The sequence below is a fragment of the Podarcis raffonei genome, chromosome 3, assembly GCF_027172205.1.
Source record: "Podarcis raffonei isolate rPodRaf1 chromosome 3, rPodRaf1.pri, whole genome shotgun sequence".
Classification (NCBI taxonomy): Eukaryota; Metazoa; Chordata; class Lepidosauria; order Squamata; family Lacertidae; genus Podarcis; species Podarcis raffonei.
In genome coordinates, this window is record NC_070604.1 from 76,381,729 (window position 1) to 76,408,718 (window position 26,990).

Below are 26,990 nucleotides of genomic sequence, written 5' to 3' on the forward strand. Positions count from 1 at the left end.
CTGGACTGTTCTCTCCCAACTTCCCACACCTTCCTCTTTCTGATTACACACCATTCCACCTCCACTCCCAGGGCTGGATTAAGGTTTGATGAGGCCCTAAGCTACTGAAGGTAATGGGGCCCTTTATATGTCCAGCTGCCCTTTGTCAACAACAAATTGTCGCTGTTTTTTGTGTTGAATATATGCTATATGGTAATTTATGGACCTAATAAGTCCATACACAAAACAAAACACTGTTGCTGTATGTAGGTTTTATTTTATTTGTTTTTTAAACTTATATTTTGGAAATGTACATCCTGGGGTTTTTTCCCCTTTAAAATTTTTTGGGGGCCCCAAGAGAGTGGGTCCCTAAGCTATAGCTTGTTTAGCTTATACGTAAATCCGACTCCCACCTCCACTCTCCAGACTTGAGTCTTCATCCTTTGGTGGTTCCCCAGCTAGTTCCTCTCGCCATTCCTCGGCTTCCAAGCAGCCCGTAACACCATCCCTCTTGGGCAAGGTGGATCCAGGCTAAAGCCGGCAGGGTGTTAGATGCAATCCGTCCACTACACTCGCTTAGTTCGTCTGATTTGAGCACCGCCCCCCGTATACGTTTGCTACGCGTAATTTTGTGCTGTGAATGGCAAAGCGCGCAGCTTTGGAAAGGGTTCCTGGCTCTTTACGCGGCACAACACCCACGCGCCCCGCGTTGGCAACAGCATCGATGCCTCGTCCCGGGCTCGTGTGCTTGTGTGTGTGTCTTTTGTGTGTTTGTTTTTAAGGGGAGGACGCCCGGGAGGCGGTCCTAAGAGCAGGGGCGGAGCCAAAGGCTTCCGGGAGGCGGAAAGCGGGGCTGTGCGCGGAGCCGAGGAGAAGGAGGGCGCGGCGGCGGGCGACCGAGTTGTTTTGTGCTCCCGGCTCGGCTGCGCTCCACGCCGGCGTCCGAGCGCGCGCCAGGGCCCCGGGGGGCGGCGGCGATGGCTTCGATGGCGGCGGCGATCGCCGCTTCCCGCACGGCGGCCCTGAACGGCAACCGGCCGCTGGATGAGCGGGAGCGCAAGCGCTTCAGCTACTTCTCGTCGCTCAACCCCATGGCGCGCAAGATCATGGCGGAGAAGGAGCGCATCCGCGAGCGCTACGGGCCCGAGTGGGAGCGCCTGCCGCCCCGCCAGCAGGACGAGATCATCGACCAGACCCTGGTGGAGCCCCACATCCAGGCCCGCTACGCGGCTCACCGAGGGGTCGCCCGGGGACCCCCGCCGCCGGTCTGCTACCCGAACCTGCGCCTCAACACCGGCCAGAAGGTGGTGCACTTCGGCGACGAGGTGAGATCCTGCCCCGAGCGAAAGGACTCTCTGCACATGCTCCGGAGCACGGTTTGTTGTCGGATCCGGGCCTGAGCTGCAGGGATCTATCTGCTTGGCGTCCAATGTTACGCCCCCTTGCGATGGTGTCGAGGGAGGGTAGCCTCGGGGGAAAAGAGATTTGCAGGGGAAAGAATATAAAGCAGAGGAAGGATTTTTCCCCCTTTTAAAAAAGCATATTTGTTTATTCAAGGCAAAGGTTTGAAGAATTCCTCCCAAGAAGTAGTTTTCGGTGCTAGTGGAACATGTGTTGCAGGGAGAGGTTTCATTTAGACATGTACAGAGTGCAGGTTCCACTCCTTACTGAGCATAGCCAGATCCCCCAAGTCTGAGATTTGCAGTGACATGGTAGAGAAGCATGTATCACTCCTTGGCAGACTTGTGGGTTGGGTATCTCATGCCGTCCAAATACTATAGGACTTCTATCTAGGGCTGCAGAGCTTTTGGCGCTCCAGATGTTTCTGGAGTCTGAACTCACAAAATTTCAAACTATTGACTGTGCTGGTTGGTGCTGATGGGAATGGAACTTAACAACACCTGGATGACCAAAGGTTCCCTGTGCTCTGACTGAGGCTGGTTTGGGACAATATAAGCCACAATTCTTTATCCTGTTGTTTATTAGGAAATACTGTGTTTTGATGCATCCCCCCCCCCCCTGACTAGCTTCGATCTGAATTGAGAAAACCCCAGTAATGTATACACAGTGCTAGAGTGTAATCCTAGGCATGCTTACTTGGAAGTAAATACTACTGCATTCAGTTGGATTGACTCTGATGAAAGGGGTGCTTAGGATTCCAGCATAAGACATTACAGTGGTTGCTTCTTCAACTTAACAGGGTTGTTTAAATTTCTGCTTTTACAGCAGAAATTAAACTGCTGCATTTTCAGTAGCTGATGAGTGGGGTAACTGAAGAGTGTTGTTCTTTTAACCACTTAAAGCTGGTGCAGCTTTTGTTGTTAAGATTTCTGCTGCTGTTATTTGGAGTTGTGTTTTTTCAAAAAGAATTGCGTGTGCAAAAGTGTATTATTATGTTAGCTATATGCTTTAAGTTACTTGGAGACCTTATGTAACAAGTGACCAACTCATCTAGTATTTTTGTTATTGCTGCTGCTTTTTATTGTTAGTAAATACTTAGCAATGGAACTGTTCCTTTTATTGTCAGTGATGCAGGTGATGTGCTTTTACTTTTGGCTGTAGAGTCTCTTTTCTCATGCATCACAGCCGCAGCTGTCAAAGCTAATAGCAGTAAGACCAGCACCAGCAGCTGGAAAGTCCAGGGGCTGGGGAGAGGCTGCAAATCACCTAACCTGGAGAGAAGACCTCTTCCCCTCTGAACTATATTGAAACTGGGCTGCTGAAGAGACTAGCACCAAGAACTTTGTCTACTGTTGACTTTTTCTGCTTTGTATTTGGGTCTAGATTATTTTTTTCATAATAGTGAATTCATTCCATGTACGCTGAATTGTTTATTTTTGTCCCGTTAGAATTATAGAGTTGGAACAGACCCTGAGGGTTGGGATCCTGCCCACAGCTGCCCTTGGGTGGGCTCAAACCATCAACCTTCTCGTTAACAGCCAGATGCACTTACCCACTGTGCCACAATGCTCCCCCTAACCTGTTTTGTATTTTGGTTCAAGTGGGTGCTTGTTGTAAGCCGCTTTGGGCACTGCTAACTGTGGAAAGGCAGCACATAAATAAATGAAACCAGTCAATCATTTGCGCAACATGCCATTACATCACTGTACAAAGGCAGTTCATGAGGTCATAATGAGAACATTGGAAGCAGTAGTGAAACAGGGTGTCATTTGTTCTTCATGGTTGCTACCTCATCCTGAGCAGGCAAAGGCAAACTTGCATATGTTCAAGCATGGACAATATTTTCTCAAAGTAGCATTGTCTAGGCTGCCACTGTTTTAACAGTAGCTTTTAAAAAAATGCTGATTTGGACTAGTTAACTTTGGCCTGAACTTTCAGAGGCATAGGCAAGACCAATGTAAGAGACATGACCTGGGCTGAGAAGGTGGTAGGTGTATTTACCCCATGTTTAAAATTTGCCTGTTTGTAGAGATGGAGGGAAAAACCAAAACATTAGGCGGCAAACCTAACTTGTGTCAGGAGAGCCAAACACAGCTCAATAGAAGTTTCAAATAAAAATATAAACATGTCTGTTGGTTCTTTAATAGTAGTCACCCAATACACTCAATTCTCTGGATGGTGTACGGTACATACTTGTTTAAAAACGCCACTTAAAATCATACATTGATTTAAAAAATACAATTCAGTAAAGTAGTGCAGTACAGAAACAATGTAACTGACAGAAAGGAAACCTAAAACTAGAATAAAAGAAATCATACCAAGCCACGCATAATACAACCGGATGATAAAACGACAACACCAAATAACTTAGCCGTTTAAAAAGCTTGTGAGAATAAATAGGGCTTTGCCTGATTTGAAAAATACATTAAAGTAAGCACACTTTGTCAGTATAGTAACTCAATTCCTACAGAACCCACCCTGGCAGAAAAAATATTGGGGAGTCAACCACCTCCCCGGGTGTTCTGTCTAAGTGTCAGACAGCTCATACTTTCTGGAAGTTGTTCCTTATCTTTATTTGAGATCTACTTTCTAGAGTGACATAGAATAAATGGGCCCCATCATTAATGTCACACCCCTTCAAATATTTGTAGATGCCTATCATGTTGTCTCTTAATTATCTATCCTCCAGGCTAAGTATGCACAGCACCTTCAACCTTTCCTCATAGGGAAATGCTTATCATGGTTGCTTTTTGAAAAAGAAAGGCTTTGAGGATCCGGCCATTTGTTTGGGGTCTTTTGGAGAATTTGACCTCATTTCAAGATGCTGTTTTCAACCAGACGTTTGCCATTATGAAGAAAGGAAAAGGAAGAGGGATTGTTTTTGCATTTATGAAATTTGTATATTGTCCCTAATCCGTAGATCTCACGGCGGTTCACAACATGAAAATACAAGACCAAAAACACAAAATGCATAATAAAAGCAAGAAGAAAAATATGGTGATTGTTGAGTGGAATGCCTTAGTTTCACTTGTGCTTGTGTCACCATCTCAAGCTGCCTTGAGTAAAAAGGCAGGGTATAAATTAATAATAATAATAACAACAACAACAATAATAACCATAGGTCTTGGCCTATTGCCAGTTTTGCCACCTTTCCCTGCCGTACTTCCATCCATGTGCATTTATAACCCACACTCTTTATTTAATGTTTTTGCAGACAGAGAGAATGTACATTACTTTTCACGGTGCCACAGAACTCTTTATCTTTTCTTTTCCATTTTTTGGACAGCAATAAGCTAACATGACTGACTGTCCACAGTAAATATATTCTGAGGTATTAGATTTTCAATATTTTACTTCCTTTGGTCCCCAGTGGTTTTTACCTGTGCAAATCTGGATTGGGACTGGATAGTCAAGATGAGATGTACTGCTATGTATAGCCCTAACACTGATGTCAGAAAGTCATTAAACAACAGTGGTCTTGAATAGTCAGGGTCAAGCTATTTTATTTATATTTATAAAAGCCCCGGCTCATTAAACAATAACAAGGCAGTGTACAGATATATATAGGATAGGAAAAAATGTTAACTCCATGACACTTTTCCTTGGGTGGAAAGTTATTCCGACACTCTCCCCTCTTCAGTGTGTTTTAATTTGTTGGAAGTCTCTCAGAGTGGCTGGGGTAACCCAGTCGTATGGGCGGCAAATAAATAATAAATGATTATAATGGTATTTTTTTGTATAAAATATGTACAAGAGATGCAGGACACATATAGCCCAAACAAGCGCGCGCGCGCACACACACACACACACACACACTAGCATGGACTTTATTCAAGTAGCAGGGTAATCTCACAGAAATTCCTCAGTGTACCATACCCCTGGTTCAAGGGTTTTAAGATGTCAGGAAATGTTCATTAACTTTGAAAAATCCTGACGGTCTGCTGTAGGATGTTCCACTCAGTTTGTGTGGGGAATTGGTCACCTTTTGGGGTCTTGCGTGCTGCTGTAAAGGTAAAGGGACCCCTGACCATTAGGTCCAGTCGTGATCGACTCTGGGGTTGCGGCGCTCATCTCGCTCTATAGGCCGAGGGAGCCGGCATACAGCTTCCGGGTCATGTGGCCAGCCTGACTAAGCTGCTTCTGGCGAACCAGAGCAGCACATGGAAACGCCGTTTACCTTCCCGCCAGAGCGGTATCTATTTATCTACTTGCACTTTGAGGTGCTTTCGAACTGCTAGGTTGGCAGGAGCAGGGACCGAGCAACGGGAGCTCACCCCGTCGTGGGGATTCGAACCACCGACCTTCTGATCGGCAAGTCCTAGTGTGACCTAAAAGTCCCAGTGCTCTCCCATGGCTGCCGTGAGCAAGATACCTTTTCACAGAAACTTGTCCACTGGCATTGGCCTCATCACTGGAAGAGCCCCTGAGATTCCAAGTTATCTTATGGCTTCCCAAATCACAGTCTGAAAGTAACTGCCTTCTCAGTAGGGTGTTCTTTATGTAGATATGTTTGGATGTTGGAGAAAAAGATCTACAAATAATGGTCCATCAAAACAGTCTCATGATTAGCTGTTAGAGAATTGGCCATCTTCTTATGGTTGTTGAGTGGCAGATAAACTAAGCCAGCGGTTTTCAATTAGGTGAAATACTGAAGAGAAAACAAACATTATAACCAGGAAACAATGGAAGGAATGCAAAGGAACCAATGGAAATACTTTAGTAGGCCTGTCCTAAAAGTTCATTCATAAAAATGACCTATCTTATTTTAGAAGGGTGTGTGTGTGTCTTTACTAACAGCTAATAAGTTTAGCAAAAGGCAGTAGGAAGTTACTGCTAAAATAAGAATTAGAGCTGAGGAAATGTTTACATTCAACGCACGGAATCTGGCAAGCCGTTCCACGTATTTTGAGGGAAGTCTGGTGGTATAATAACTGTGACTATTCCACGAGTTGATGTTTTTAAGACACCTTCTAAAAAGATTAAATCAGGTTTTCCACTGCTGCTGTTGAGCCAGGAAAAACAAGAGTGTGGAAAAATAAAATTTAATGGTCCTAATTATAACTGTTTTTAGGTTTTGCTAATCTCTTGGTGGTTGATACACGTGGCAAAGCAGCTGGAAAATGGAGCAGATGTTTAATAGTACTAGTAGTAATAATAATAATAATAAAGGTAAAGGACCCCTGGATGGTTAAGTCCTGGATGGTTAAGTCCAGTCAAAGGCGACTTTGGGGTTGCGGTGCTCATCTCGCTTTCAGGCCGAGGGAGCTGGCATTTGTCCACAGACAGCTTTCCGGGTCGTGTGGCCAGCAGGACTAAACCGCTTCTGGCGCAATGGGACACCGTGACAGAAACCAGAGTGCACGGAAATCCCGTTTACCTTTAGAAGTAAAGGCATGCTTTCCCCAAGAAAGTAATGCAAAAAGCCTCAAAAACAAAAACGCAAAATAAATAGCAAAAACAAAAGCTCCAAACTTAATCCGTTCCTGAAGTCCATTTGACTTCCAAAATGTTCAAAAACCAGCTTCTGATTGGTGCAGCCACACTGGAAACAATAGCCAACAGCTGCATCGGATGTTCGGCTTCTGGAAAACGTTCGAAAACCGGAACACACACACTGGGTTTTCGGCGTTTGGGAACCAAGGTACCTCTGTACTTGGGAGCAAGCTGATAAATTTCTCCTCCCTTAAAGCGCTGGCATATAATGCAACTAGGAATTGGTAGTGATGGATGGGGAGACATGTAGGGCTGGGAGAGACCACTGTCTGTAACCCCAAAGAGCTGCTGCCAGTCAGTGTAGGCAATACTGAGTGCACCAGTGTCCTGACTAGTATAAAGCAGCTCTCTCTGTCCTTTATAGGGAGAGAGTCATAGCACCATTGTGGAACATCTCAGATTCAGTCCCCCGCTTCTGCAAGTAGGATTGGGAGACGCTCCTGTCTGAAGCCATTGCGAGCCACTGTCGGTCAGTGCAGTTGATGATTCTGAGCAAGATGGACCAGTGGTCCCTGTACAGGGCGGCTTCCTGCACTCCAATGGGCCCCGGCCATTCTCTTCCAGCTTAGAGCTTGTGAAGCATGGTTAAAATGTGCTGGCTTTCTCTGCATCCGCACAGTGGTTGAAGTTCTAGCAACCTAGCAGGTACAGAAAGAAGCCAGTGAACCTCAGCCCACCCTCTCCAGCTTGGAGGCAGAAGAGACTGGCCTTTGTTGGGGAGCAGCGGGGTGGGGAGGCAGAGGTTGGGTTTGGTACTCTGCTTGCATCCAGGGAGCTAGCACAAATTACAGGCTCCCACCCTCGTTTGGAGCTGCGGAGGAGATTATTTACTCCTCCAACACTGGGAGGAATGACTCGAGCGCATCTTGCTTGCAAGACAGCAGGGCTATTGTCCAGCCCCTGCTTAAAAGTATATTTTGAATACATCACAGGCATACACATTTAATCCACTGGGCTTCTTGATTATCTGCATGCTGCACAGCATCATTATGACTTTGTTTTCGTAACTCTTAATTCTGTCAGGCAACCACTGTCAGAACTATTTTTCCAATTCTCCAGGCACATGGCAAACTAATCTGCATCTTGTAACCACATGTGATTTAAAGTGAGTGGAGCTTGAATTAACTCCAAATTGGTCTTGTTGCTTGTCCTTGTGCCCCCCAAGTGCTGTTTGAAGTATATAGATCAAAATTGAGGGTATCTAAAAATGATGCTTAAAAAAAAATCTGGAATATTTTCTGTTACTTAGCTGAAAGTCAAAACCAATATGGAACAAGTAATTCCCCCGCCTTCCATGATATGAAGAACTGAGGAGAAGTTGTTTTTTCCGTTTTAAATAATTCATGTTTAAGGCTAAGTCTCGGACAGTTGGGCTATTTTTTTTTTTCTTTTTTTTAGAGAGAGAAGAGATTGTAGAGCTGGAGAAGGACAACAGAAATGATCATCTGGTTGGACTTTCAGTGGGGAAAAGATACATTTTTTTCTAAACTAAGAAGTCCTAAATATTGTAAGATGGGAGAACATGATAGCACATCTCAAGCTTGTACAGCTAAGGTGCACAAACACCCCTGACCATATGTGGCAAATCCATTTGTGGTACTCTTAAATGTTCAATGAGCTCTTTGTGATCCTCAGTTGGAACACAGTGTAGAAAAATATATTTGGGTTGCCCTGGGGATCTATGTGGAGGCAGAAAACCAGCAATTTTCTGTTTCCACAGAGCTTATTATTACCAGTTTAATATATTCTTACATTTGAGTTTCTGTAGGTTGAATTAAATAAGAGGAATGCCATTTCCAAGTAGGGGGAACTGGATTGAAATAAGATTACTTTGGAAGCCATCCTCTGAAAAAATGGATGAGGACATTCCATTATGTGATGGCCTTAGTTCATGCTGTGAGTTCTGCTAGATTAGGTGGGTATAGGTCAGAAACTCTCTGTGGTGAATGTTTCATTCTACACCAGCTTGAAGATTTGTGTGTGTTTGTATATTGTTCTAGGATGGTTATGTTGTTTTGGTATTTTGCCCAGATGCTTTATATCAGGCTGGGACTGATGGGAGTTATAGTCCGCCACTCTGTCAATGGCACAACATTGGCTATGCCTGTTCTTAACTATCAACAGAAATACACCACCTTCCGCACATCATATTGCTAACTCGTCTTTGCTGGGTCTGTTATTGTTAACTATTTGTTTTCATAAGATGGAGAAAGCTTTCATATTCTAGATACAGTGGTACCTCTGGTTATGAACTTAATTCGTTACAGAGGTCCATTTTTAAGCTGAAACCGTTCTTATCCTGAGGTGCACTTTTGCTAATGGGGCCTCCCGCTCGCACACGATTTCTGTTCGCATCCTGGAGCAAAGTTCTCAACCAGGAGCAGCAACATCCGGGTTAGCAGAGTTCGTAACCCGAAGCATTCATAACCAGAGCTACCACTGTACTGCTTTCAAACGGGTAGCAAGTACAGTTACTTGAAATGCATTTAGCAGTCTGCGGTCTGCACAGGGGCCAAAAATCCTGCCCATGTGGTCAACAGGGAAGTACTTACCGTATTTTTCACCCCATAGGGCGCACCGGCCCATAGGGCGCACCTAGTTTTTTTGGGGGGGGGAATAAAGAAAAAAAATTATTTCCCCCCCAGGTGCGGGGCGGGGGCAGCCCGAGCTTCCCCCGACCCCAGCCCCCAGAACAGGCTGCTATCCGCAAGCCTAGGGAGCCCGACAGGAAGTCGCGCCGGTCTCCCACGGCTTGCGGAGAGCTGCCCGGGGCACGCTTCTCAGCGCACCGCGGGCTTCGGGATGCAGGCAGCTCTCCGGAAGCCTTGGGAGACCGGCGCGACTTCCCGCCGGTCTACCACAGCTAGCGGAGAGCTTCCTGAAGCCTGGAGAGCGAGAGGGGTCAGTGCACACCGACCCCTCTCGCCCTCCAGGCTTCAGCGAAAGCCTGCATTCGCCCCATAGGACGCACACACATTTCCCCTTCATTTTTGGAGGGGAAAAAGTGCGTCCTATAGGGCGATAAATACGGTACTCAAAAAGAGCAGTGAAGGCTAGGTAATGGAGTGTTAAGACTTATATTCTGGGATAGCTCAGTTGGTCCCTTCCAACTCTACAAGTCTATGAGTCTAGGCTCATCCATGTGGCAAAACGAGCTTATGTGCTGAAAAGTTGTAATAATGCAATACTTGCTTGCCGTTTCCCATTCAAGGTTCCTTTGGCAAGCAGGGACTTTCATAATCACACATGATGATAGCCACAGCCTCCCATTCCCTTCAGTGTTTGTAGTGAAACCTGTGTGTGTAACAACCAATTGAGTACCAGGAAAGTAAATTTTGGAATAAATTGCGTTTTTGAAAAAGAAGAGGCAGAAGAACCCTTGGCTTCTGCTCTCCAGACTCCTTTGTGCTATTTTCTTTCACATTTTCTCAATATTATTTTTAAAAATGCTCCTTCTTATTTATTAAATTTGTCCTTTATTATGTTATGAACTGCTGCTGTAAGGCATTTATAGGCCATGAGCAAATTGCTGGCTTAAAGCACAGCTTAGTCGTTCTTTTTCTTAATTCAGATTGAAGCTGGTTTGAGGGTGGGGGGAACGTTTCAAAATGCAAGATTTTGTAAGAAACAACAGGATGGATATGGATTGTGGCTAAAGTAACGCGTAGACTCCTTCCAAAACCAGTGGCAGGGGTGCACTGGATGCCGAGTAAACTGGCGTGTGCGCACAGCCTCAGTTGCCAACAGAGTAATCTTTTGTGCTGACTTGGATAACAGAGCAGTCATTTGGCTCTTCAGCGCTGATAAATGGTCAGATCCCTGCTTATGTCATTCGCCATCGGGAACGAACGATACCACTGTCTCTCGCATCTTAGAATTCCAGTGTCTTTTTCAAAACAAGCTGCTTGGAAGAAGTCTCTGTTAGTTGCATACTTTTCTGCATTTGATGCTTTGCAGCTGGCGGCTGAGGTTAGCTCTGTGACCGAATTCTTGTTTGTGGATGGCATTTTTGTCATGAATTCAGATAAGCAGAGGCCAACAAAGACTCCAGCTCCTTAAATGCGCTGCCGGGTGAACGAAAGCCTAAATCCTTGGCATCTCTTTAGAGAAAGTGCTCCATTTCTTGAGCACGGGCGGGGGAGGTGGGGAAAGGGATTCAATTTTGATGGCTTATACTCCTCCCAAGAGACTTACTCTAAGCTGTGCTGGAACATTAAGCAAAACATTTATATATTCCCCTTTCTCTTATTCTGCTAATCATCTGTGTGCCGTGTTGGATCTCAATGCATTTCCAACAAATAAATAAATAGCATGGAGCTAGCATACCCAACCCAAGAGACTACATCTGTGTCTAAGCATGACCTCTAAAATAGCCAGGAATACCATTTTTAAGATTATCGTGAGTGTACAAAGTTGGGATTGTGAAGGTGCAGAGAGGTGTTCCCAGTGGCTGCCCCATAACGTTGGCATTCCTTTTCCATAGAGACATGCCAAAACCTGAATAATCTTTCGAAGGCTGTGTTCTGTTAGGGCCTAGGGTCTGAGCCCATGATGGTGAAGTCAGCAGAAAAGTGTTCTAATCCAGAATAAAGATCACCTCTGATTAGAATTCCCAAACGTGGGCAGGTCTACGCAGAAGTTTGGTTACTCTCAAACATAAAGATTATTTCCCCCCCAGTATGAAAGTCCAATACAAAACACACACACACACAAACACCTGGCAGAAGCCTACCCCTTTGTTCGTGTGAAGAGAAACTACTTTTGCCCAACACATACAACTAGGGGATGGGGGGCAACATTTTTTAAAACCAAACATAATAATTGCCCCATCCTGTTTTGAAAAGTAATACACTACAATGCAAAAAATGGGGCTCCAAAACGCTGTCTCTCCTGTGGATAGCTGCCCTTATTCAGCAGTTGTACACATTCTCACAGACATACACTTGTAGTGCTGTGTGTAACAGTCAAAAGACTTCAATAAGCTAATGCAATAGAGAGAGTATGCTAGATCCAGGCCAAAATAACATTTCCTGTCAGTGCAGTTGAGCTAGAGAAGAATTCTGTTCTGTTTTGTATATCAGCAGCAGAAGTTCTAACTGGCTTCCAGCTTTTTATTTTGAGTTCACATGAAGGGTGACATGTGAGCCAGAAATAACCCAGATGGGCTCTCTGCATAGAGAGGCTAAAAGCAAGGGGAATAATATTTGCTTCTTAATAATCAAGTCAGTTTGGAAGGGAGCATCTGAGTCAGTAAACATGGAATGCCGGCTGCATCAACATCCTTCCACAATTTCAAATCCCACAATTCTTTGAGTGTATAAAGTTTTTTTGATGTAAGATGAATCAGCAAGTGTCTCTTTAGATCTCCACTTTAGAGCAAAGTGAATATTCTGTCATAAAAGCACATTAGGATATTTGAGCATGTGATGTTGTGGATTTATTCTACAAATCAGCATACGAAGTGAGAGCCCGTCCCGTTCAGACTTTTCATCAAGAGAGTGCCTCTTATTTTACTTCTTGTCTTTCTCTGTTAGCTGATTAAAGCAGACATTTTGTAAAATCCTTCAACTGTATTACATATTATTAAGGTCTACTATAAAATGTCATCTCTTTGGCATTTAAAAGTCTACATGCTTACTTGTGCATAATTATTCTTCCATTGTGTTCCAGGATATCACCTGGCAAGATGAACACTCTGCTCCTTTCTCCTGGGAAACCAAGGTAATTTCGCTAACTTATGTTATTCTCATGTTGGTTCACCTTGGAAGTTTTACTAAGCCTAATTGACACTCCATGGTTAGGGTTATATCATGCCAATGGTAGTTTAAAAGAAGAGTAGTTTTTTTTCCTTGCAGTTAATGTGCAGGCCATTTAATATTGTGTGAGCTCAATGGATATCACTTCTTGCAACGCTATACAAAAATGGCTATTGATTTCTTAATAATACTGCATTGCAGCCAACCAAGTCAGAGTTAGACCCACTGAAGTAAACATAATCCCCTGCTTTATCCTCACAAGAACCATGGAGGGTAGATTAGGTGTGGGGCTAACCAGCCCAAGGCCGAGGAATTTCATGCTCAGGCAAAGATTTGATCCCAAATCTCAAAGGGCAAAGTCTAACACTCTCTAATGCTGTTATCTACAGTGTCTAGCTCTCAAAACTGGATGCCATTGTGTTCAGTGTGACTAGTTATAGCTCTTAGAACAGGCTTCCTCAGCCTCGGCCCTCCAGGTGTTTTTGGCCTACAACTCCCATGATCCCTAGCTAGCAGGGCCAGTGGTCAGGGATGATGGGAATTGTAGTCTCAAAACATCTGGAGGGCCGAGGTTGAGGAAGCCTGTCTTAGAATGTGCTCTTTGAAATCTAAGTAGTTCAGCTATGGTTTAGAAAAAATGTGTTTGGCATAACTGGCAACCTGCTCACAACTTAAACTGGTGCAGCATGGTGGTTAAAATGGCAAGTTGTGAACAAGCAGGGTCCCTGGTTTGAATTGTACCTTGGGCAAGCCTCTCCCTCCCTCTGCTCAGCGGTCACAGTAATACTTGCTGCGCTTTACCGGGCTATAAGGATCACTGAGAGAATAAATGTGGAGAGCTTTGGGCATTCAGGAAGCAGCATCTAAATGGCAAGTATATTATTATTCAGTGGAAAGACTGACCTGGAAAATGACTGCATAATGTTGAAGATGTGGGAGGATAGACTTCATCTTGTTTAAAGGTCCCTTTAATGGGATTCTTTAAAATGGAAAAATAATATAGCTCTAGTTGTAGACTCCTTTTTGCTGTCCTTCCTATGAAGCTTCCCCCACTCACCAAATGGAATAAATTTCTGGTGTCACTTTATAAATATGATGTTGACAGCAGGTAGCTGGAATGCCAGGGAATAAATAGTCTTTATGAAAAGGAACTGACTTCAGTGGGGGTGGCATTCAGCTGAGTTTTATGCAGAGTAGACCCACTGAAATTCATGAACATGACTCCATTAGGTCCATTAATTTCTGACTAAAATTTAATTGAGTGCCACCCTGTGTTTAGTTCTCAAAGCAACTTACACCTTGAGTGAAAAGATCACCTGTTTGAGCTTCCACATGTTGTTTCTAGGTTGCCACCAGCAGAATGCAATTGCTTAAAATTGCCTGATATAGCTGGAAAGAGGCGGCCACAATTCTCCCCAATTTGCCTGTTAGTCCTGTTCTGCACTTTGCAAGAACAGATCGCCACCGGAAGGGTGTGGATGGGTGGTCACAAGGCATGGGGAAGCAAAGGGTGGAAAAGGCCTTGCCTGCCTTGTTTTGCTCCATCAAACCAGGGCATTTGAACCCGGCATGCATATTCTCCAGGTTGCAATCTGCCAGCCCACCTTTGAACATTTGTTATATACCACTGTTGTAGTTGTAGTGGTGGGGACGGATGGAGGACCCTGAAAAGCCACTGAGTGTGAAAAGTTCTGCTCTACCTTTCTTACCTTTTTAGGTGGTACTTTCCATTTATACACCAAGAGTTCTTTTTTGACGTTTCTACAGAATGCATAGTGTAGGAGCAGGCATAAGGAGCGCCAGTATGTCCTATTCCATTTTTGTTTCATTCCCTCCCTTTGCCTTTTATAAGCAGTGATATATATGTAGCTCTGTGGCTGATGCAGTTACTGTTTTTATTTTTATATAATTGTAGAGTTGGAAGGGACCATGAGGAATCTCAACCAAAGCATCCATGACAGGTGGCCATCTAAGCTCTGCTTAAAAACCTCCAAAGAGGGAGAGTCCATGGGAGTCGGTTCCACTGTCGAACAGCTCTTGCTGTCAGAAAGTTCTTCCTGACGTTTAGTCAGAATCTCCTTTCTTGTGACTTGATTCCATTGGTTTGGGTCCTACCCTCCAGAGCAGGAGAAAACAAGCTTGCTCCATCCTCCATCTGGAAGCCCTTTAGATAATTGAAACTAAACATAAACATACACAGGCTAAACATACACAGCTCCTTCAAGCGTTCCTCATAAGGCTTGGTTTCCAGTCCCTTGGTCATCTTGGTTCCAGCTTATCAATGTTATTACTTAGATTTCTTACCTGCCCTTCACAGTTAAACCAAATCACAATCAAGAGAATAGGTTAGATCCTAAAATATATTTTCTGTATACAGTGGAGACTACATAATGGAAGGTACCAGAAATTCCACAGAGAATGGCCTCCCCCGAGCTCCCTGCTTGAATTGAATCCATTTTGCTTGGGGGAAGATGATGGCACAAAAGATCTCCAGTTTTGGAGCCAAGCTTCACATTATAAGTAGTTTCATACTTCCCCCCCCTCCCTCGAGAAGCAGCCTTGGAGAGTGCAACCAGGAGCAGAAAAGCAGTCAGCGGGGAGGATCTCCTGAACCCCTTTCCCCCTTCATACCAGCCTGGTTCCTCCAGAGCATGCCAGCTGTGTAGTTCTAACACAGCAGGGCTTGGGCTGCAGCAAGTCATGACCCCAAAGCCACAATTTCCTACAGCTGTCCATATTTTGGGAGCTTGATCATGTTACTAAATCAACACGTTCAAAAGAGAGCTGGCCAAAGATAGAGCCGTTTCTTTGTTTTGAGAAATGTTGGAATTTTTAATTTATTTCTTTGCTCCTTTTACTGCAAATATGTTTTTGTCACTCCTGCTTTCAAAACATAATGCTTGGCCTACCTGGTTGTTAGCTGTGGTTATGCGTGTTCAAAAATACGAGCAGCAACGTCCCACAGTTTGGGTAGATTGGTGTAGACTAGAGGTTTCTAAAAAAGATGAATGACACTGAGGGGGTGAAATGGAAACATTGGTTTTGGCTGTAATTCGGGCCCATAACTCTGTGGTAGAGCATGTGCTTGGAATGAGGCTTCAGGATTCAGTTGCTGCCACTTCCAGTTAAGTAGCAGGACTGGGAAATCGACTTAAAACTCTGCCTGAGAGCTGCTGCCAGTCAGAGCGCACTCTCCTGGGTTAGATGGATGAATGATTTGATTTGGTAAAGAGCACCAGTGTATTTAAATCTCTTCCTTCTTTCAAGTTACCATTTCTCTGTGGGATGCAAGCTTTTCTCTGGAATCTGTTCGGAATCTTTTTGGAATCTGTTTGAATTTCCACATGTGCAAAGCGACTTAGCATCCCCAATACTATTGCCCGTTTTTCCTGGCAGCAACTTGCCTCGATATGGCAACAAGCCATGCAGGCAGTGGTATCCAGTCTGTGTGGCAAACATTAGACCAGTTCACAGCATGTGGAGGCAGGGAGGCAGTCTCAGCCTGGCAGAAACAACCCTTAGATTCACATGAAAGAGCATCAATAGCTGCACATCTCCATCCTAGTATCACCTCAGTGCTTATCCGCTGTGCTCACATTTACACAAGGAGACAGCATGGGACGGGGGAGACTCCCAACGCCCAGTTAAATTTCTGGATCTGAAGGCAAACAGCCTAAGGAGCTGCAGTATCATCTTATTTGTAGTTTGAGTCGGTGGCTCAAACTGTCAGATGGTCTTAAGTTCCCTGAGTGGCCTGCATATAAATGCCTGAAGTGATTGACGAAGGGGTTCTTCATTGTTGCGGCAACTATTTGAGAGCCATTGTGGTGTAGTGGTTAAAGTGCTGTACTAAGAACTGGGAGAACAGAGGTCAAGTACCCAGTCGATCATCAAGATCAGTGAGTGATCTTGAGCCAGTCACAGTCTTTCAGGTTAACCTACCTCACAGAATTGTTATATAAGGATAACAGGCAGGGGACAGGACCATGTCTGTCACCTTGAGCTCCTGGGGAAAAGGTGACATAAAATTATAATAATAAATGTAATGAAATACAGTCGTACCTTGGTTTTCAGACAGCTTAGTTCTCGAACATTTTGGCTCCCAAACACTGCAAACCCGGAAGTGACTGTTCCGGTTTGCGAACTATTTTTGGAAGCTGAACATCTGATGGGGTTTCCGATTGGAAGCCGCACTTTGGTTTCTGAACATTTTGGAAGTCGACCGGACTTCCGGAACGGATTCCATTCGACTTCCAAGGTGTGACTGTATGGAGCTAGCAGTAGGTCAGAGGCTATTTTGTGTACCGTTTCAGTGATGCATTGTAATCTTGGTTTTGTTGAAGTTCTAAGGTGCAGGGCGTTGTGTTCTTTGCAGGAAATCCTCATACTTTAGTGGTTGTCCAATCAGCTGAGACTTAGGCCGCAATCCTAGACACAGCTACTTGGAGTAGGTCCCACTGGACTCTGTTGGGCTTACTTCGAAGTAGACACATATATGATTGCACTGCAGGCGTACTCTTGTCAGTCAGCCAACTTTAGGTTCCTCTCTTCCGTCTCAGCAATTTTGTTTCTTGAAATACTGCAGGTTGTGCTTAAAGGAGTTTTGAGTGGGTGTGGTAAGCTCTTGTCCTACAGGCTTTGTTTCAGTATTTGCCGGTGGGTTTTTTCCTCTTTCTATTTTGAGGTTGCCAAGCCAAACAGCTTGTTTTGGCTGTGCGCGCTATCTGCTTAACGAAATACTGCACATTCCCGGCCAGTGAATAAACTATAAAAATAACTCTGTGAATTCTTGTGGCCTTCTCTGTTTTTAGTGCATAGTTGAGAGCTGGTTAGCAGAGATCCAGTTTTCATTCAGTTTGATGGGGAGCCAGCCTTATAATTCAACACGCGCCTGGTTGCCTAGGGCATTTGCCACCATTTTGCAGTGAGGGCAAAAGAAGCTGGCCACAGAAACCTCTCTTGAGAACCCTGGCACAGCCTCCACAGCCTCCTTTCTAGCCATTAGAACAAAGAAAGCAGACTCTTGTGTCACTCCATGTTGCTGGACTACAACTCCCATCATTCCTGGCCAGTGGCTGTGCTGGCTGGATCCAGTGGGAGTTGGTGCCCAACAACATCTGGCATGCCACAGGTTGCCCAATCCCACGTTAGAGTTAGCGGGTGTAAAATACCCTGAGAATTTTATTAAAAGGTGGTATAAAAATAATTATAAAATCAGTAAATAATGATTAAGTGGTACATAAATGCCTTAAATAAATGAATACAGTAATAAATGGTTGTAGATAGACAATACTGGAATAAGCCTTTCATTAATGTACAATGAAGTGCAAGACCAAGAGGTCAGTTAGTCAGATCCTGCTGTTCTCCCCTCTGTCCACAGAACCTGAATTGCCTTGGGGACAGAGCTTTAAAAATATTGGCAATTCTTCATTGCCAGCAGTGGCAACTGAAGCTCATTGTGTCTTTCCATTTGTACTGGGTCACCCATTGCCAACTTGGTGCCCTCTGGCTGTTTTGGACTGTGGATCTAAATCAGCTGCCTTGGGAATAGGCCAGAAATATGAGAGGGAAACATGAGAGGAAGGGATAAAGTTGTGGATGAAATCAGTGTTTAGGCAGATTATTTTGAAGAAGACCAGAACCGTGACCTTGAATTTTGTAATTTCAGAACTCAGCAATATAAAGCTTTTGGTCTGCCAGAGCTTCCCTACCCCACAGTGTGCAGAACCCCAGACTGCCACTGCATGGAAGTGCTCCTGCTGGCCAGTTATTCTAGTGGAAAAGATCTTGCCAGGCCGGAAACTTCATCGCCCAAGCCATACATTACCTTCTGCTGCTTGAGCACATGGCCAGAAACAGGACATGTGGTTTGTGTGCTTTCAGTTTGGAATATCTGGAAGCTGTTGAAACTCATTCTACCAGGGAACTAACTCATCCACTCCTTCTCCCTCTCTGTATGCTTTGTTTCACTTTTTAATTTTCTTTCTTTCTTTCTTTGGTCTCTGTTTATGAATCGCTTCCCATAAAATATCTCAAAGTGATTTCAGAGTAAGAATATCAACGAGAAAAACAATTTCTAATCTGGTATGAGATAAAGATACCCACTTAAGAGGCTTCCTGAAGAAGGAAGGTCTAAACAACAACAACAACAACAACAACAACAACAACAACAACAACAACAACAACACTTCTTATACCCCACCCATCTGGCTGGGTCTCCCCAGCCACTCTGGGTGGCTCCCAACAGAATATTAAAAACATGATAAAACATTGAACATTAAAAACTTCCCTAAACAGGCCTTCAGATGTCTTCTAAAAGTCAGATAGTTGTTTATTTCCCTGACATCTGATGGGTGGGCATTCCACAGGGCGGGCGCTGAGAAGGCCCTCTGCCTGGTTCCCTATTCTATGTTGTGAACCGCCCTGAGATTTACGGTGGTATACAAAAGGTGGTATACAAATTCAATAAATGAAATAAAAATAATTCAATAGGGGTCAGAAAGACAATAGAAATGGAACTCTGGGAGGAAGTTCCAAAGGGTCGGTGCCACCACACTAAAGACCCAACTCCTATTTCTTACATTAAAGGCCTGAAAACTGATCGAGCTGTTATGTACTATGAAGGAACATTAGTGAAACATAATAATGCTGGTGGGATAGGAAGCTGGCTTTGCAAGGGATAAGATGATGGGCAGCGAAAAGGTCCAGCGTTCTCCATCAGGTAAACCTAGACTCCAAAAGCAAAAGTGAGCCTGGTTGGGGTAAAAGTGGAGTTGGAATGGGTGTGTCTCTTCTCCTGCCTCCTCTCATTCTTCCTTGAAGGCCATCTTAGAATTTCCCCATTAGCCGAGCAAAAGCTGGGCTTGAATTGCCTCTTTGCCAAGAAAACACATCATTTGGCCTCTAATGTTGCAAGCCACTGGCACAAGTTTTCTCAAGTTACTTTAAACTGGGGATGACTATCCCATGGTCCTCCAGATGTTGTTGGGCTCCAACACTCATCATTCCAACCAGTATGGCGAGTGGCCAGGGATGATGGGCATTGTAGTACTACAGCATCTCAGGAATCACACGTCAGTCACCCTATACTTTAAGCTATATCTGTTTGTTCCTGCATGTTCTCAACTAGGGTTTGAGCAATTGTGGAGCCAGTCAATTCAAGCATGATGGAGAGTGTCCTGATGTTCAGACTAGATTTGAAACCTGAATTGCGTAGTAATGCGCATGGCCAACCTTGCGTAGAAGTGAAATTGATTACCATCCAAAAATGTTTTCTCTGTTATGTGTGGTGTGTTTTTGTTTGTTTGTTTCATGCCCCTTTGTGATAGTTCCTTTAATGCTGTGTACTTCTTAGATAATTGTGGACCATTCGTCAGAGGAAGCTAAATCTGTAGTATCTGGTATCCCATCTCTAACAGCTGCTTGGCTCTTCGTTTGGTATAATGGATTGCATCTTATAAGCAAGTGCATTGCAAATCTGTCTTATTTGCACAGTTTCTAGAGGTTGCAGAATCCCCCTTTACTTGGCACAAAACCTAGGCTGTGTTTGTGCTAACCGTCAAAATTGTGTGCCCATCCCAGATTCTGCCCACAGCTTACCTGCAGCAGGCAGTAAGTACAGTGGTACCTCGGGTTAAGAACTTAATTCGTTCCGGAGGTCCGTTCTTAACCTGAAACTGTTCTTAACCTGAGGTACCACTTTAGCTAATGGGGCCTCCTGCTGCCGCCGCCGCTGCTGCTTGATTTCTGTTCTCATCCTGAAGCAAAGTTCTTAACCCAAAGTAATATTTCTGGGTTAGCAGAGTCTGTAACCTGAAGCGTCTGTAACCCATGGTACCACTGTACCAGGTAGCTGTGGCACAGTCTGTCAGATCCTCGCTCAAAACCTCTAAAACAGCCACCACCACCCCTCCATAAACTTCTCCACTGCGTGCGTTTTCTCATGCAAAGAGAGTTGACATTAATTCTTTCTAATCCCCAACAGAGTCAGATGGAGTTCAGCATTGCTTCTCTGTCCATACAAGAGGCAAGTGCAGTGGCATTGCAGAGCGAGCCAAAGCAGACCACCAAAACCGCTCCAGGGCCCCCAGCCCCCAAGCCCGTGCAAGGTGCTAAAACGCCTAACTCAGAGGGGCTTCTGCCAGCTAGGAAAGAGGAGGAGTTGTCATTCTGGAAGATCAATGCTGAGCGCTCAAAGTGTGACGGAGAACAGTCTGAGTTCTGTTCTCTGACCCCAAGCCAGATCAAGTCCATGGAGAAAGGAGAGAAGACCCTCCAGCCTTACTACAGGCAAGAATCTGGTCCAAAAGAGGCAACCAAAGCAGAGAAGCCTAGTGCTAGCAAACCTGAAAAATTGACCACCCCCGTTCTTGCTGCAACTTCAATAGAATGGGAAAAACCTCAACCTGGCCAGCCGAGTCCTCCTGATGTTTGTCCTGAGCCAGTGGAAAAACTCTCATCAACTGGGACCAAAAGTGAGGAGGCTGATAGTGGTTTCCTTTCAGAAGTGCAGGTAAAAGCTGGTCTTTAATCCCTTGCTTTGTCTATTTGAGTGCTTTGCAAAACAAAAGTCCACCCTTCTGCAAATGTTGCTCAAGAAGATTAGCAGTTCATACAATTCTAAACACTAAGCTTGTTCCCCCCCCCGCCAATTGAATCCAGCTCCAACATAAATGCTAATGCATTTTCAATATGTTTTTAATATACAGTCATACCTTGGTTGTCAAACGCCCTGGAACTCAGATGTTTTGGCTCCCAAACGATCGAAACCCAGAAGTGACTGTTCTGTTTTTTTAACGTTCTTTCAGAAGCCAAACATCTGATGCGGCTTCCACAGCTTCTGATTGGCTGCAGGAGCCACGATTTGGTTTTTGAACGTCTTGGAAGTCGAACAGATTTCCAGAATGAATTCCGTTCGACTTCCAAGGTACAACTGTATATATAGTAGCGACATTTGCCATTTGAATCGCCTGAAATCCTGTATGAGTCCCTGCATGACTTGGTTTAGAGCAGAAGAGCGGAACCTTTGACCCTTCAGATGGCTAAACTACAACTCCCAGGAGACCCAGCAAGCATAGCCAGTGGCCAAGGATGATGGGAGTTGCAGTTCAGCAGCATCTGGTAGGCCTAATGTTCCCAGCACCTGGTTTTGAGGTTAGGTTTTTCTGCTAGCACGCATACACGCAACCAGAGATTGAAATTTTCCTCCTCCAAATCCAGCCCTGTAAGATTTTTGATGCGAATTTCGACTTCCATAGCACTACTTGCGGTGATGGGGGACTCTGATGCTCACATGTAATTTTGGGTGCTTTTATGGGGTTTGGGTTTTTGTTCTTGTTTTACAGTGTCCATATAATGCTATTAAAATGCCAGTTACCCCAATTTAATCTAAATTTATCCTTTCTGGGGGAAATCAAAAAACGGGGTGGGGGTGGGGGGAGGATCTGTTTCCCAACAACCTGCTTGCAATATTAAACCTGTGCCAGGAAGCACCTTCTATTGTATATATGTGTATGTTATTGATTAGGGTTAATTTAGTTTCAATGATTTAAGTATTCACTTTGTCTAATTTTTGTGTCTCTGCAGAGCAATGCAAATAACGTTATCTTGAAGACCGGATTTGATTTTCTAGACAACTGGTAAAGGACTAAAATAGCTTCAGCTCAGTTTTGGAGGAAGAGAAAAGGAACATCTCTCTTCCAGTCTACTTTATTTTATTTTATTGGTATTGGCTTCTATTTGATCTTTCAAACTAATATTTTTTCCAACTGTTTTAAATGTTGCCTTTGTATTTACACTTTTTTGTAAAACCATATGGATATTTGTATTTTGAAATTGTCCAGTGTTAGAAGTATGGTTTTTTTTCTTTATGATTCTATAGGGTGAATTGTTATATTGGAGATGGGACAGGATACATTTCCTAATTAGTGTTATGTGTTTTAAGGACAAGGTGGAGGGATCTGACCTAGAGAGAGAGAGAGAGAGAGAGAGAGAGAGAGAGAGAGAGAGAGAGAGAGAGAAGTTGAAGCCACCCAACAGAGGCACCTATTTTCATTTCATATACAAATTAAACTACGCCTTATGGGCTGCAACATGACCTAAAAAAAGCAATTTATGTGGAGATGGTGCAGCGGCAAAACACCGTAGGCCTAGGTTCTGCTGAAGCACAAAGCTCAAAAACCAAAATTAATCTTATCTGTTTCAAATAAACTACACAGAAAATTAAGGCTACAGATTTTTACACTTTATTTTTGTATAGGCATGTTTAGTTTGACCAACTTATTTCTAATGCTGATATTGGTAGTGTGGTATGAAATATTTTTGAAATGGAAAAGCTTTGACAAGGGAGGCTGTTCAAACCAGCACCTTAGCTATACTTGGGAAAATAATTTGCCTAAATGCAAAGCCAATGCGGAGAGGGACATGGCAAGAGAAAAGACAAAACCCCACAAATACATTTCAGTGAAGCTTCTCTTTTCTTTTATCTTTGAAAAATAACTCAGTAAGAATATTTTGGGTGAATACAACCTTGCAAAACAACCGATTCTCTTGAGACCTCTTAGCATTCCTCTTAAGAGTGGCATTGCACACCAATCTGTAGGAGTGTCAGTTGCCTCTTCCCTGCCCCTCCCGCAAAAGAAAACTCTACAGTAATCCACCATGTTTGAAACTTGTAGGGTGGTCAAATTCAAAAGAGGACAGGGGTCCTACATCCTTTATTAGTTGTGTAGAAGAGGGGATTTCATCAGGTGTACCTTGTATGACAAGGTGGTTAAAGGTGTTGGCATTCTGTCCTCTTGAATCCAGCCACCTTATCCGAGAGGATTTTTTAAAAAATTGTTTCAGTAATAATAATAATGGTAGTAGTAGTAGTAGTAATATGCTTCTCTTGAAGGTATCTTGACTAATTTCTGGTGCTGCATCCCTTAGTGAGGCTAGAATTCCCAACATGTCACACCCACACACCCTGATGCTTTTGTTAGTTGCTTTTTTTAAAACTTGCAGAGAGCTATTTATATGATGGGTTGGTCATTCAAAAATGACACCCCTCCACTATAGCTTGAAATTATACAGTCCAATCCACCACCTCAGGATTCTAGCACCTCCTCCTTTCTGCTGCATATGTAGACCAGGCCTCATTGTTGTCAGCTGTTTAAAACGTACATGTGTTAGTAGAACTGCCGCCAGACAATGCGTTGTGGTTTTCCATTTTGCTTCAATGCTATACCTATCACCTTCGAGCCTTAATTTCCCTTTACGCACAACTAGTGATCTGTCCAATCCAAAGCCAAAGGTGACTGACGTTCTGATTTTAAATTATTGCGATTTAAAAATCCAATAACTGAATTTCTGGAGTACTGACCCAAGGCAGTGGTTCTTTGTGACAGCTCTTGGATGCCTCGAGGAGATGCCACAAAGTTTGCATCGGACTACTTCTGTAGGACAAAAAAAAAAGCAAACCTCACATCCTCTCTTTATTTTCAGTGCTTTTTGTAACAGCACTTGCTAGTAGCCTCCTCCGGGTAGCTTATCGCAACCTTGAGATTTCTGTTTGCTTGACCTCACACTAGTGTATAAACTAAAACCTGAAAATTCCTCTTCATCTACATAAGCTCTACTTCAGTCCACTTTCTTTACATCCAATCTCCTGTTCTCTCAGTGTACTCTGCAGGAAACATAGATTGCAACAATTAATCAAACCAAATGAAGAGACTTCTTCTAAGTCTTTGTTCCAAAGACACGTCCATCTGTGTTGCTATGGAAAATAAGAAAATATGGGGGAACACTAAAGGAAATGCTGCTTCTGTGTCCCCATCTCTCTCACACATGGGTGTTTGTGGTAAAACAGCGATGTAGGCAGGTTAAATATGTGCATCTCTAAACACTCAGATGCACACTCCAGAGTTCAGGATAATTTGTGGGTCCCTGTGACATCTTGGGTGATGCATCTCTCCATCACACGGTGTTTACCGTAGCAGCATGTCATGCTGCGTCTCTGTGCTGCCATGTTCCATGTGAATTGACTCTTGAGTAACAAGCAGCTTCCTGACACTGCTAGTTATTCAACTTGGGATACTGACAGTTCAAAATGGCAAGAGGCTGAAGAGATTTTAGCAGAAGAAAGCCTCTTGAAGTTCTGGTAACAGTTTGTGAGCGATCTGTTTATGGCTACGTTTACAAGTTTTTTGAGTCACTTTAATATTTGTAAAATAAATTCAGAGTGGTTTTTTAAATTAGAAAAAACATTTGGTATTTAAAAAGCAACAAAACGCTATGATTGAGCACAAGTTCTACATGCATGAAGGCATTTCTGATTCACATTTTGGCATTTGAAAGGGAATATTTGCAATCTTATAAAAGCTGAATAATGTGAAGTGTGACTTTTTTTAGTTCAGGTCCTCTTCTCTGTGTTGACAACTTCAAGAAGCAGATATTTTCAGTTTAACAGACAAGTAATGTCACTTTCCATATTTTTTTGGCCCATGAAAGAGAATGCCCTAAGGCCTAGAGAAGCATCTTTTTAAAATCTCTTGCTTTCATGCACTGACAATGCATGGATAGGATCTGTGTTATTTTCTTCTTTTGTTCTCTTGTTTTGGACTCTTTCATCTTAGACACTTAGGGTTTACTTCCTCTAAAGTGTTTGTACACAGCCTATTCCCTACAGTGAGGCTAACTCAGAAGATGTTGATAGATTGTACTCAGTGCAACCAGCCAGCAAATGTCTACTGCAGAAACCTTTACACTCCCTTTCCCTTTACTGTGCTTTGATGGCTAAATCGGATGCTTCTCCCTTTCTTAGATATGTTTTTATTGAAGTTCGTATTCAAAATACTTGGTCACATTTTGTATAAAATTACTTCTTAATTAAAGGCACCTGACATAAACCAGTTTCATTGCCTTTATTGTTTTGATGTCCTTGCCTCTTCCTCCTTGACATGGTTCTGACATTTTGATATGGGCTTCATCTGCATTGTACGTTTACTTTTATTATTTTTTCATAAAAATTATTCACAGCTGATTTTATAAAACAAAAACGAAACCTCAAAGCAGTTCACAAAAAAAGAATTTAAAGCAATATCATACCACTTGGCTTCCCCCAGAGAATCATGAGAACTGTAGTTTGTTAAGGTTGCTGAGAAAATTAAGCATTACTATATTGGTTATTGGCCACCTCATGAGAAGAGAAGACTCCTGGGAAAAGACCCTGATGTTGGGAAAGATTAAGGGCACAAGGAGAAGGGGATGGCAGAGGATGAGATGTTTGGACAGTGTTCTCGAAGCTACCAGCATGAGTCTGACCAAACTGCGGGAGGCAGTGGAAGGCAGGAGTGCCTGGCGTGCTCTGGTCCATGGGGTCACGAAGAGTCGGACACAACTAAACGACTAAACAACAACATATTGCTTATTTGTTGCAAATCTTTGCACAAAATTGGCTCTCATGAGGGTGAAAGCTAGTTTTTACCATGTCAGACAAAAATTTTTAGATCTAGAATTGTTTCTACATCTTGAGCTTAGAGTGCTAAAGACTATTCCAAACTCCCAAAACTAGAATCAAACATGTGCCCATCTTGTGAAAATTGAGTATCCGTCTATCAAACTAACCCCTGTTATTATAAATCACCCCCTTCTCTTCCTGAAAGGTATTTCATCACTACTTGTTTGGGCCAAGTCTAAGCATAAGGGAGCTCTACATTTGTGTTTGTTTTATAATACTGTATTTTTCCATGTATAAGACGCCCCATATTTTTTTTACCCAAAATTGAGAAATTAAGTTGCTTAGCTTTTTGGGGGGGTGGGGAAGGTCACGTCCAACAAACGCTCACCCCCTGCCCGCCACTGCTGATCGCACACCTCGACGCAGCCACCTTATCTGCCCACTCATTGCCACCAAAGGCCCACTTGCCGCAGCTGCCAATTGCCTGCCCATCTCACCACAGCTGCCAATTGCCTGCCCAATTGCCACAGCCAATCGCCAGTAGGCCTTGCCATAGCCACCAATCACCCGCCCAATCGCCACTGCCAATCTCCTGCTTGCTGCTGCCATTAATTGCACGTCCCCCCTCTGCATTCACTACCCGTGTATAAGACGACACCCAATTTTTGCCAAATTTTTTTTAGCAAAAAACCATCTTATACACGGAAAAATACAGTAATTATCCATTTGTATCTTGCTTGGAGGCCATAGGAGATTCTATCATGATCTCCCTTTTGGGTTAGCAGCTGGATCTCTTAGCTGCAGAATGGAAGAACATCATCTGCCTCCAAACTACTATCCTGTAATTCCAACTTTTGAGTCATGGTTGGTAAAATCAAGAGGGTAAGTCTTGTTGCTTTATAAGATCACGAGAAAGGAAACAG

General features: G+C 43.6%; 1 protein-coding gene across 2 annotated transcripts; it reads left to right on the forward strand.

Moving 5' to 3' along the window:
- The first annotated feature begins 650 nt into the window (after nt 1-650).
- C3H1orf198 (chromosome 3 C1orf198 homolog) lies at nt 651-22,854 on the forward strand. Of its 2 annotated transcripts, XM_053382487.1 has the most exons (4): nt 651-1,304; nt 12,544-12,594; nt 20,614-21,141; nt 22,215-22,854. In XM_053382487.1, exons 1-4 carry the CDS (start codon nt 957-959, stop codon nt 22,269-22,271), a joined length of 984 nt encoding a protein of 327 aa, XP_053238462.1. In that variant the 5' UTR covers nt 651-956; the 3' UTR covers nt 22,272-22,854. The 2 variants fall into 2 exon arrangements, with proteins under 2 accessions (XP_053238462.1, XP_053238463.1); XM_053382488.1 differs by lacking the exon at nt 12,544-12,594 and having other exon boundaries at nt 652-1,304.
- Nucleotides 22,855-26,990: the final 4,136 nt, after the last annotated feature.